The following is a 13240-nucleotide window of genomic DNA, read 5'->3' on the forward strand; positions in this document are numbered from 1 at the left end:
AGCAGTCTTCCGTTGAACCATGATTCTGAAGGCGTTTAGTTCAATTTAGGTAGTAATGTCATCCGAGTGATTTTAAATAGCCTGAAAATATGAGAAAATGTTAAAGGAAATTTGCGATGACATCAAAACGGCGATTGAACTCGGTAGGACCGACATTATCAGAACTTTACTTGAAGCTTGTGACAAGAGTAAGTGTAATCAATTTTCTCTCAATTAGTTTGTGGTTTGTTTGGGTCACTAACCAATTTAATTTTTGGCAGATGAAGTGGAAAATGAATCAGGTTTAACCAAAGAAGGTGTTTTAAACCGGCCTCTGTTAGAAGATGGAACATTTTTGTACCTAGCGACTAAGGTAAACCTAATAAACACATTGATTGTTCGCTAAATGCCTTGTGTGATTCATTATTTTTCTTTACGGAATTGTGAACCCTTTCTGCATTCTTTGGAAACTAATATATTTTAGGCTAGCCCAATTTTTTCTATTGGTATGTATCTGTTGTATATGTGTAATACTTTCTGGTACTAAATAGATTTCCGGTTTTCAACCTCGGGGGGGTTTTTCGAGATCCCCAGTATCGTTTACGTGGCCACTAGTTATCTTCTCTTTGCAGCTTGATCAAGGTGACGTGGTCAGAACTCTTCTCTCTTGTGGTGCTGATCCTGGTGTTCAAAATGAAAATGGAGAAAACGCTATTGACATTATATCTTCGGAAAATATGCGTCGAATATACGTCGATGAACTTCTCAGGGCCACAGCAAGTTCAGAGTCAGTTTTATAGATATTCTGTGATGCATTTTTTTACCTTAAACGTGTAGGAGATTTATTTAACTTATATTAATTTGCAGAGTCGGGCGAGTTTGTCAGTTAAATGCTGCTGGAATATGTATTAACTCCTTGGATAGTGAAGATAGCAAGAATACTCCTCTTCATTGGGCTGCGTGCTATGGTAATCGAGACATTGTGTCGTGCCTTATAGGTATGTCTTGTTAATGTTACTTGGAGTTTCCTACGGCTTATTTGGTCGCTATAGAATCATTACAGGTATTGGTAACCATTATTTTAATTATAGATAGGGGTGCAGATACTAATGCAATGAATGCATCTGGTGCTACCCCATTGCATGATGCTGTTTCTCGTGGAGATGCTGAAATTGTGGAGGAACTTCTCCAAACCGGGGCTAACCCTTTGATACAGGCTTTGAAAGGGTAATGATTTTATTTGGAACCCTTGATTCAGTTGACGCAATTTCATTTGCATTAGCCGTTTCAAATTTATGTGGTCTGTAAGAAATAACCATTCACACCATGAAACATGAATGATTGAAGAATTCGTGATGTAGTTCTTGAATTTTTTAAATGTGGTTGGCAGTAATCACCTCTGTCTACTTAAAAGTTATATATTCATTTCTTGCCAGGAAATTTGCTGGGAAGACTCCTTTGGATCTTGCCTCTGGCAAGCCAGAGCTTATGGCCCTCATGGAGAGGTTTACAGCTCACCTGGCCAATGGTCAAGGATCCAATCATTCCTTGTTGTTGGCCAAGAGAAGCACTTCAGTGGATTCATGTGGAAACAACCGAAGGGATATGCTTCAAGACTCAGTGGGTGCCCTTGTGCACAATGCAGAGAGGAGGCTGTCTCGCTCAACATTGCAGCATTATTCTCCGCTGGCCCCTGTGTCAGCCCCGCCATACGCCTCGCAGAACTCACTAGAATTAAGCCCACGGATAGACCAGGTGATGGTCAGTGTTGTGAAACTATGAGTAGTTGTCTTTTATCTTGAATATGCTTTTGGTGGAAGTTTGTGGATTAATAGCTCTAGCAATGATTGGCAAGTGAGTATCACACTAAAATGTCTGTTGTGACCTCCTACCATCATTTTTTTGCGTAATGAATTCATTTCTTATAGCTGTGAGCTCAATACATGTTTGTATTTAGTTGGCCAAATATTGGTTAAATATTTCAGTACTAGCCCAGATATTAGTTATGTTTCTTTGCATAAACCTTTACTTAATAATATGAACTTATGTTTCAACTTAATGCCTATAATCCCGCCATCTTTGACCATGTTATCTTTTTGATATGGTGGATGTAAATTGTGTTGGCATAGATTAGCATTAAAACATAATCCAGTTTCATTGCATGATCAACTTTCAGATTTATTTGATTAAAATGTCTGTTCCACATACATTTTTGTTTATTGTACGCTAGTATTGAAATTTATATATCAATATATTTGTTAAATTATTTGCAGGTTATTGAGAATCTGGTGCGTACGCATATGAGTACTCCGGTGAGACCCTTGGTGACTCACGGTAGTTGCCATCTTCTTTGGCCTCAACCCCAGCGTATTGTTGAACTTGATGGGAATGTGGACTTCTACCCTGGGAAAGAACTTCATATATCAATCATTCAAGGAAATATCTCAATGCATCGGTAATGTATATCTATTATTTTTTCTGTCATTGCAATTATTATATAATAAATCGAATGAAAGAGAATAGAATTGAGTCGATTTTCTTCTTCTTTGGAATGAAGTAATGAAACTTGAAAATGCAATCTAGCCCTCTTCATTTGTGATGTAATTAGCTATAGAAGTAAGTAGTCATGCTAGCAGAAAGTCTGTCGAAGCTTGGGTTGATTAAGGGTGTACATATTTAATTTTACTGCCATCGCAAAGCACAGATTTTTACTTGAAATGGGATAGCCAATTCCTTAACAACCAAAGGATCATTTTTATCCTTTATCCAAATAATCATTTTTTCCAACAAGGTGATACTTTTAAGTAATATTTCTTCATCTTGGTTCATAGGAAATGGTTACCCCCTGTGTAGCAAAAACCTCAGAACAGCAAACTTTTTCCATGCTCTCAAAAAATATGTTATTAAGGGGTTTGACTGAAGTAGAGCAACTCAAACTTTGTATTTAGGCATTTTATATCTGTGAATTGCCAAAAGCATGTTTTGATGTTGAAAGTTGGCCCAGGTGTATATTTGCAATACTGTGAAAAACATGAAAGTAATATGTCTATGAAAATTGGCTGTATTTGTATTGATGTATCTATTTTTTTTGTTCATAATTGTTAATCTAAATTTTGTTAATAGATATCAACTTAATTGTGTCGTAAAATTGCTGAAGGAGATATACATAATCTATTATATACTCCAAGCATCATTGATCTGTGAGTCTATTCTTAAGTAACTTTTTATTTTCATTCTGTATGCAAACATAACGCTCGTAATAACCTAAAAAGATTATAAAAATTTAAGAGTATTCTATATGCAGTAATTATTTTTTTATATTGTTGGGTGTAACAAAGCTATTCTGTTGTAATCTACTGCTCAAAATACTATCATTTACATGGATAACTGGTGCTCTTAAAACAATGTGCGTGTAAATGAAACTGATTAATGTTTTCTTTTTCCAGCCAACCCAGGAAAAAAGTTGACAATAGCCTTTCATTAAATTTGCAGGCTCAAATTTGCAGGACTGCCAATGGCTCCAAATTTCTGAGTTTTATTGCTAATGAAAATCTTGAATGGGAATCTCTCATAAATTTTATATCATTTTCACTACTTTACTAGGATTTATGAATAACTAGCAGACCCAGAATACGATGTTTTGTGGCACAAATTATTTCTAGTAAATATTTCGGTAGTTAAAAAATAATTAATTTATTGAATGAGTGTGGGGATTTGGTTTGAGACTAAAAGAGGAATTGCGCGTGGTGAGCGATGATGACCCATAAAAAAAAATAAAAATAAAAAATTCAATATTTGAATTCATTGCACTTTTATTACCTTACTAAATAAATTTCAAATTTCTTTCTTCAACAAATTATTACAGTTAAATAAAAGAAGCGTTTGACGGTCGTCAAGGGGACAGTAAGCCAAAAACGCTAAAATTTCAGCATTGTTATGAATATTTTTGCAAAATTCACTGTTTATCTTGTGGGAAATGAAAATCAATGCAAGAAAAAGAATGTGCATTTTTTTATTTTCAATGGTATATGTCTCAACTAAATTTGACTTATCACTAATTTAAATATGCAAAAGAAAAAAGGTCTGCAGGCATTAATTTATCTGAATTTCTTATGGAAATGATTCAGGGCCCAATCCAGGGCCTCATGGGCCCTGCAAAATAATGAAAAATAGTAAACATTCTATTCTAAGACCTACTCAATATACACACAAAATTTCCTAGGAATTGGTTCAGCCGTTTTGGAGGAATTTGGCTTCAAAAACTGTGACAAAAGAATTTTATATATTAGACTATCCAAATATGTATTCAGGCCTGGTTACATGATACACTAACACATATGAGTTAATATTTGACTGAATGAATGCGTGAATGAACTCAAAAATGCACCTAGCAACCACCCAACTTGTGTGAATGCATGAGCAGAGAATTGAACTATGTACTTTTAAGTTGGTTCATGCATTCGTAAATGTTCTGTTCTGGTCCACCAAAATCATTCTTGCATTCACGCATTAACTTGAACATGTTAATGTACCATGGAACCAGGTCCTTAGAGAGAGGAGAAGGGGCCAGGAAAGTTTAAATTTGTCTAAAGCAAATACCTCCTGAGTAATTATTTCAATTTTATGGATCAATATTTCAACTTATGAAGTGATGTTATCGTTTATGCAATGTATGATTGCTGTTTTTTTCAATTATAATTGTTGTAATTTTATTTTATACAGTAAAACCTCTATGTAGTGAACCTCTTTACATCATAAACCTCCATACATCATACCACCCCTATGGTCCCATCTGATTTACATGTAAATTTGTAGGCAAACCTCTTTGTAGTGAACCTCCTTATATCATAAAACCTCCACTTATCATACCAAGGAGATACCCCCGAGACGGCCTAACTACCTCCACAAATCGTACCAAGACAACAAGAGACCATTAATGCAGCCGTGATTACGTACATGGAATGACGTTTTCAGCGATAAAGTTTCACTCTTTTTTTTTCTTATGTATCTTATTATGGTGTAATTTTCACATTAATCATTTGTTGTGGCCATTTTGTTCAATATGAGAGCATACCTAACAGCAAATAAGAAAAAAGGTATCCAACTATCCCAATCATTTTAAGTGACTGTTGAATTGAGAGAGATCACATCATTTTCTCTCGAATCATGGTAAAACTCAAGCGATAGCACTCACTTTCTGTAATTATTAAATAATAAATATATGTTTGCTGATGCATGCATGTGTGTTTTAACACACAAATACAATGGTTTAAAAGACAGTAGTGCCTTTCATTCGGGAAGGATATGAAAAAATGGTGCCTATCACTAAAACCTCTCTATAGTGAAACTCCATACATCAAATTGCCCAAATTTTGGTCCCCTCCATTACGATGTAAGGAGGTTTTACTGTATCATGACATCATACATATCTGTGAATACATATCCACTTTAACCAATAAAATAATTCTATTCTGTTGAAAAGATACAAGTTTCTTTCTTGTGAAAGGATGTGACATTAATATTTTGCTTTACTTTCAGCATTCTCGATGTGTGGGATGTTAGTCGGCCTTCTCTGTTGGCTCTGGGCCATGATGTTAAGATTGGAGACGTGCAGCCATCGTGTGGGCGTTGGAGTCACTGTCAAGTGGAGTGCACTGTCAATGATGCTCTGTTTGCTGCTCCTGATTCCTACCAAATTCACATAACATCTCAAAAGGTAATAATTTTGCTTGTATGCACTGTGGAGGGAGACACTGGCATACCTCCGAGCTCATGTTATACAGTATTTTCAGACAATATCTTTTAAATATGGTTTAAATATGCTGTATTTAGTTGCATATCCTGCACACCCCCATTTTCAGGCAGACTTGTAAAGAAAAAATTATTTTTATAAAAAAATCGAAATTTTTCCCTTGATCTTGCATATTTTTTTCTTAATGAGATATGAAGTGTAACACTTTGCACTTTCCACGTAAAACTTTATTAAACTGCAGTCATTATGTTTCGCCGCACTGCAGAATTATCAAGACTAAACCAAGAAACTGATAATGCTGCAGTGAAGTGAAACATGTCGACTGTAGTTTAAAAATTTTTTTTGTGGTGAGTGCAAAGTGTTTTACTTCATATCTCATAATTAGAGATGTGCGAATAGTATCCGCGAATACTCGAATACCTCGAATACTAGAAAGTATTCGATATTCGAGATTTCGAATAGTTATGCGAAAAGTACCGCCTCGAATACCTCGAATACTTTGAATTTCGCGTCATACACTGTCGCACGCACGTCGTTGGTAGTGACTCGGAAAAATGTAGAGAGCTGTAGTCATTTAGTGCTCGCAGCGCCGTTTTACGCAAGTTGACGAATTGCATCAAATTCGTGGATTTTAGCGGTGAAAGTGTTCGACGAGGGGAACCGAAAATAGTCGGCTAAAAAAATCCGAAAAGCCCCGATTCCCCCCACCAGGAGAAACTCAGTGCCGTGGGATAGCAACCTTAGGGCATTTCCCACGATCCTCTATCCCCCTCCATTCAGCACTCGCCTCAACCACTCTGACGCTTTCTTCTTCTCCGAAATCAAACAAAAGGTCCCAGCTCGCGCAGGGATCGCATTACGAAGACCCCTGCTTCGAAAAAAATATCGAGTTACGAGAACAATAAAAACGTGTTTCACGCCCTCCCCCCTTTTCTCACCCACTGACCTTTTTCTGGCTACCTGCTTCGAAGTTCCCCATTTCTGGAGGTCAACTGCTGTGTGAGTACCGTGGGATACTTACATTAGCGCATTTCCCAAGGTCCGGTATCCCTCTCCATTCAGCACTAGCCCCCCTTCTGAGGCTTTCCTCTTCTTCAAAATAAAAAAAAGGTCACAGCTCGCGCAGGGATCATATTACGAAGACCTTAGCTTCGAAAAAATACGCGAGAACAATAGAAACGTGTTTCGGGCCCTCCCTTTCCTCCCCCACTGACCTTTTTTTTCCTACCAGCTTCGAAGTTCCCCATTTCTGTGGAGGTCAACCGCTGCATGAGTCATCTATTAGCACAAAGGGTGTCTAAGAATGACTTTCGTCAATTGATGTTACACCTTTATTGAATTGAAATATTAGTAATGTGCGCGTAATTTCAAAAAGAATAAGACCAAACACGACGTATTTCTGAGTTTATTTAAGCATTTTACGCAAAGAAATAAATGTCAAAACACGACGGAGACTTTGCATTCTGGCGAAACTCGATATGAGCAGCAGAGCTTCTCGGGAGTTGATGCGGTATTTTTTTCCGAAAACATATATCAAGTTACAATTTATGAGTGGTGCTATAAATCTTTATTGTTACAGTCACAGACAAAAGGATATTTTCTCAGAATATTTGGTTTCTCCCTGATAGCAATTCCAATTCATCTTCTTATCTCGTGAGAACTCCCAAAGATGGACTGAAAATAATTGAAGAAAATCCGGTGGAAAAGAGCTTGTATTTTGCAAAATGCCTCAGATTGTCAGCTAGCACTTGGCAGCAGGAGTGGGGGTAAAGCGATGTTAGCTGAATTAATTATATGCCCAATTGTTTCCATAAAATTAAATTATTCATTAATCAGCTAAATTCCTGTTCGAATCATTTTAAGGAAATCAAAATTACTCCCCAAAATCTTGTGTTGCCTGCTGCATAGGCAACCGAGTCAAACATTCCAGCATTCATCATTTAATATTCGAGGTATTCGAAATTCGAGGTATTCGAAATTCGAGGTATTCGAATATTCGAGGTATGATTTAATATTCGAATTCGATATTCGAATTCGAGAAATCTGCTATTCGACCCATCTCTACTCATAATGTATACCCACAAAGTATCTGCCTCATCCATCCAAATTATTTTTTTTCTTAAGATGAATGCAAATTTTAAAATATAAAAATTCTATACCTAAGTTAAGCATTGATGTATGTCCTTCTCATGTGTAATGTCTCAGGACTAATGTCGTCACGATGCACAACCTGTTTTATGGTGCTTCTTTTTCTCCTACCATCACAAAATACATAATTACAGTAATTTTCAGTCACCCGTACTCCTATTGCCATTTTATTGTTGTAGTTTTTCTTAAAAGTTTAATTATTTCACAGTTGAAAAAGTGTATTATTTATTTAGGAACTGTTAGAGATGAGAATGCAGGGATGCAGTGGGAGATTTGATTAGTGATTTTGATGTTATTTTTAATATTGAAAGCATAGGTATTAGAAGTTTAATTTTATGTTTGTAATCATAAATAATGTTTTATTGACAGTCATGTTAGTGCTGCAAGTATGATGCTGATTAATTTTCTGTATAATCTCCATTTCCCATAGGTACGAATGTCAGCATCAAGCCTTGCCGGCTTACATTATGCTATATGCACCTTTGTCCAGCTCCTAAGGCTTTCTCATCATGGGGAGGTGTTGGAACACAACGTGGATAGGAGTAGCGAGTTGGAACAGTCTGGGGAGAGCCATGGAGAGGGTGCGAGGGGCGGCACAGTCTCTGGCCTCCAGTCCATGCTCATCCAAGATTGGCCCACACTGAGGCATAGGGGTGTTCTGCTGGACATATCACCTCGAGGGCGTATTCCAACTTTGGTATGTTAAGTGATGTACTGCAATAGAGTCATTAATGTACCACATCCCATCCATTTTGTCTTCATACCACCATTTTTTATTTAGACTTGGTATGCATGATAACTTAGATTTCTTGAACTATTCAGAATAGATATCTGTGAGAGCGACACGGAGAACATCATCTTAGAGCCACATTATATTTCTGGGTCCGTCAGAGGTGATAAATTAAGAAAGATATTTAGCCGAACAGATAGATAAGAGCCGAACGGAATTCGTTTTTCCCTCGAACCATAAGGGACTTTGAAAAAATCTGGTCATAATTTTGCTGGTGCATTTGCTTTTTCATATCTAAACGGCTGGTGTCCTAACAGCCCCTGCTTTACGAGGCCAGATAAAAATAATTAAAGGATGATGATGCCGAGAAAAAATATAAATAACTTTCTTTTCATTTCCAGTTTATTTCAGTGTGACCAATTGAGTAATTACCCAGCCACAAGACTTCAGACTCTTATATATCTTGACTTTTTGCAAGGACAGTAATTGTAGCCTTCATATTTGCACATCCCTCACTTTGCAAATAGCCAGTGGGACACACTGTGAAAGTTGATCCAACTATGACACCCTATATCTCAGATTTTGATGAAGCTTGATATTATTCATCCTTCTATGTAGACTTGGAACCATGTAAAAGTTGGCTACCCCTCCTAGTTAATTTTCATGATCATTTGTTTTTTCGGGTAAATGCAGTTTTTCAGTGACTTCCATTTCGGAGAGCATTTGTGCCTCCAAAGGAAAATAAATTGTCTCAATTTGTATTTCATTCAATTGTTCTGAAAATTTTCTGATTTATCGTAGAAAACTTAATGATTTCAAGTAGTAATTTATCCATGTCCTCTGAACGATGGAAACTTAACTACATATTTCCTTATACATGACCACTTGCAGAAAAGGGTAAAAAATTTCATCGTATTTGTGGTTACATGAGGTTGTGAAGGAGGTGTATTTGAAGAGGTCATTGGTACATAAGTACATGACTGTTTGCTGATTTGTACAAAATTTTTCTTGACTTTTTTTCATTTTATACTTCAGGATTTCCTCTTTCATATGATTGACCTCTGGTCGTCTATGAAGGTTAGCCACTTACACTTATACACCAGGCTCTTACCCAGCTCTGAATGGCAGCTCTGCTACTCAAGGAGGTGAGTTTATTCAGTTCAAGTTCTGTGCGATTCTACATCTCTGCGTCATAGTTGTTTTTCAGTCCTCATGTTTGCATTTCATTTTAATTTTCAGTGAAATGGTTACCATTGATCGTTACTGCCAGGACCATTTTGTTGAGCTTGTCCCCGTGTTAGAGGTTGATAGTCATCTGTGTTATGAAGATCTGGCTGATATGTGGCCTTCATTCCAAGAAATTTTGTCCACATTTCCAACTCTCAGGTGATTATCTAGTTTAATGCTATTAAGATTCCTTGTGTTTTGCTCACTTATGTCATTTTTTGCCTACCGTTTAGTGAACTGCCAGAGAAATATGGAATAATAAGAGGCATAATAGTGAACAGATGACAAAAATATGAAATCTTTCTATCTTTGCTAGGTATGTCCACGTTGGACCTAAACTGAGCAGCTTGCTGTTTAATCCATCCCGAGCGGGAAGCGTCGGTCCGAGCCACCATTGCCGGGAGGATGGCTCCATTCAGGAAGGAGAAGAGGACGACTGCGAGAGCATGGTGGGCGGAGGCGGAGCTGGTCTTCAGGAGCTGTGGCACCTACTCTCACTGCCAAACACGGTTACCCTCATGATCTGTGGAAATGCCCTCCATTACAAGCCGAGGTCACCTGCCCTACCGCCTAATGTTGTTGTTGTTGAGTATGGCTTTCAGGTAGGTCAGCAAGTGTTTTGCTTTTTTTTTTCAAGGATTATGGATAAGTTCTTGGCTCAAAAATGGTACTTCTTTAACCACTTTAATTGATAAGGTTATTTTTGTAGCAGTCAAAAAAATTTTGTGGTTACTACACCTTTATGTGTGTTCTAGTTATAACCATCAAAGATGGAGTTACAGTACTAAGTCTGAGCTGTTCATTCCTCTTGATGATGGGAAATGGAAGAGGAAAGGCCGAGGGGCTGTAAAAAGAAGTTTTTTAATAGCCTGTGATAACTTTCCTACAAGTACATGTGTTAACAGTCTAGGATTCATGCAGTACATATTTGCTTTGATTTTGAACCCTAGCCTGCCTCCCATCTAATTATTGGAGTGTTATTTAGACATTTTATTGTTATAATATGTTGTCTCTTTTAAAAGTGCAAGTGTGACATAAAAACTGTTCAGGTGATATGGGCAGTTTTTTCAGTGTGTGTGTATGAACTAGATCTTATTTATAAATATCAGTGCTGACAGAGTGAATGAATTGGTTGACAAAGGCCTCATATGAGGTACATATGTAATTCCAGTTGTTTAGGATGTGATGGAAATATATAAACATGATCAGATCAGTCAATGGTAGATTTGAGAGGTGGTGAGGCATGTACCCATAATTTTTTTTTTGCGGTCAGTCAAGTAAAAATATCAGGCTCAAGTGTCTGATATTTTTACTTGACTGGGCACGTGGCGTACTTTGTCCATGACATATGCATTCACATGATAATATTCGACTTTTGTTAAAATTTATCTTTATTTGTAGAAATTAGTTGGAGCTTGTACATTTATAGGTGATACAGATATAAAGGTACACAGGTGGTACAGCTGGTACACGGCCGGTCGCGCGGCATAATTTACCTTATTTGTCTGAATATAATCCTCCATTTTTTTCCAAAAATGCCCATGGCAAAAGTTAAGGGGGGACTATATTCCTATGCATTTTTTTAAATTTGTCTAAAAACTGAAGCATCAAAATTAGGGAAGGGGGGACTATATTCAGAGTGGGACTATATTCGGAGAAATACGTAAATGCCACGGGTGTCGGTTACTTTTTTCTGATCAACAAATAAATTAGCTACAAGCTTCGAACTTTGAAAGCTTGCACAATAGACAGTCATGAGTTACCTTTCATCACAAATAATGGATTATTTTGACATTTTCTTATCATGAAAATGAACTTCGTATCTGTACATATATGTATAGTCATAAGATTTTGCTACATCAATCTCTCTGAAATGGATTAGTGGTTTTACAATGTTGATACAGGCTTCATTATGCGCTGTGAATAAATTTCATCTTTGGAAATTTGTGCATCATACTTCAACTCTAAACCTTTTAATCTTTCTGGGTGCATCTAGGCAGACTATGACTTTCTGGAATGGAGCTCGAAATTCCAAAAGGAGGGGAATATGCCTCTTCTTTGCCCTGGAACTGCTAGTTGGAATAGGTAAGATTGCCCAAGTGGTTTTTATGTGGAATAAGAAAGATACTGAGCTTTGGGAATTTCCTTCTTTTTGACCTCCCTGAAGTTTGGTATAGGAAGAATGTTTACCAAAAATTGCTCTCAGGGAGGCACTTTTTCTTAGGCAATCCCTCTTCATCCTTGAAATTTCTGACTGTAATTTAAGTAGTACATTGGGTTTGTGCTTTCTTAAGTATGTTGCCAAATCTTGCCTGTGTAACTTGTATTGCAAATCAAAAAATGCATGCAAAATTCAAAATTTACTATGTATCATCAAAATGCCAGATATTTGAATATTTGATGATGATTTCAAAGCGAAAAATTGAAAAACTTGTAGGTCTGAATTTACTGGTCCAGATAAAAATGACAGATGCAGCTGGTAATGAAAAATCAGAAGCTAATGGATATCATCACAGGAAATTTAACCCGGAATGAAAATGGTTACAACAAAGAGTCAATCAACGTGAAGGATTCTATAATTCAGTTGACCATCATGAATCCATTGAATGATCAAGAGCTTATGCTTTCATGTGAGACCGTGAAGGAAATTTGAACCAAATTAATGGCAACATGCGTGCAGAGTTTCATTCAAAGAGTTGATAGGCTCCTTGAGTCTTTTTTTTTCACCAGATGGGATTGGAATGAGAAAGTGATAGAGTATGGATGGGTATGCATGGATTAATGGAGAAACGTAAACCAAATGGCAATGTTGAGCAATACAAAGCATACCTGATTGCAAAAGGCTACAGTCGGCAAGAGGGTGTTGACTTTGAATAGACATTCAGTCCTTTTTCTCAATTTGAGATGGTGAGAGCCCTGTTGAATGTTGCCTCCAATGAAAAATATCACTCAAAATATCATCTATAAGGTACAATAAATGAAGAAGTGGGTATGCACCAACCTCAGGATTTGATGATGGAAGTGGTTGGTTGTGCAAACTATGTATGTAAACTATATGCTTTGAAACAGTCTCCCCGATGTTGGATTCATGGTGATCGAAATGCTGGAACAAAGTAAATCAAATCCCTGTCTTTTCATCAAAAGGTATGCAAATGGTAGAACTCTGATTTACCTTAATAAATTTGCTGGCCATCCTGATAATAGTCACCTCTTTGGCATCCATCTCTTCGGAGGAATGATTTATTGGTCTAATGTTTGATTAATTAATATTAGCCTCATATCATTGGGATTATTTTACTGTTTAACGTTAAATCAGCTGTCTTACAATGCTCATCTCATACTTGAACTTGATGCTGATAAGTGAAATAGCAAGGAACCTGCTATTTTTAGTTCTCTTAAGGCCG

The 13240-nt window shown here is 36.9% G+C and overlaps 1 protein-coding gene across 2 annotated transcripts in view; it reads left to right on the forward strand.

Annotated features, from left to right (window-relative positions):
- The window catches only part of LOC124154554, a 20045-nt gene continuing 6805 nt past the window's right edge, over window positions 1-13240 (forward strand). Inside the window, exons 1-13 of one of the 2 annotated variants that reach the window (XM_046528365.1) lie at window positions 1-188; window positions 261-352; window positions 612-766; window positions 847-977; window positions 1071-1206; window positions 1416-1740; window positions 2253-2434; window positions 5518-5695; window positions 8310-8576; window positions 9645-9754; window positions 9849-9995; window positions 10153-10438; window positions 11833-11921. In XM_046528365.1, coding sequence (XP_046384321.1) covers window positions 98-188; window positions 261-352; window positions 612-766; window positions 847-977; window positions 1071-1206; window positions 1416-1740; window positions 2253-2434; window positions 5518-5695; window positions 8310-8576; window positions 9645-9754; window positions 9849-9995; window positions 10153-10438; window positions 11833-11921 — 2189 coding nt within the window. In that variant the 5' untranslated portion in view covers window positions 1-97. The remainder of the gene's footprint in view (window positions 189-260; window positions 353-611; window positions 767-846; window positions 978-1070; window positions 1207-1415; window positions 1741-2252; window positions 2435-5517; window positions 5696-8309; window positions 8577-9644; window positions 9755-9848; window positions 9996-10152; window positions 10439-11832; window positions 11922-13240) is intronic. The other variant, XM_046528366.1, reaches the window with a different exon arrangement.

The sequence above is a fragment of the Ischnura elegans genome, chromosome 2 (assembly GCF_921293095.1).
Source record: "Ischnura elegans chromosome 2, ioIscEleg1.1, whole genome shotgun sequence".
Classification (NCBI taxonomy): Eukaryota; Metazoa; Arthropoda; class Insecta; order Odonata; family Coenagrionidae; genus Ischnura; species Ischnura elegans.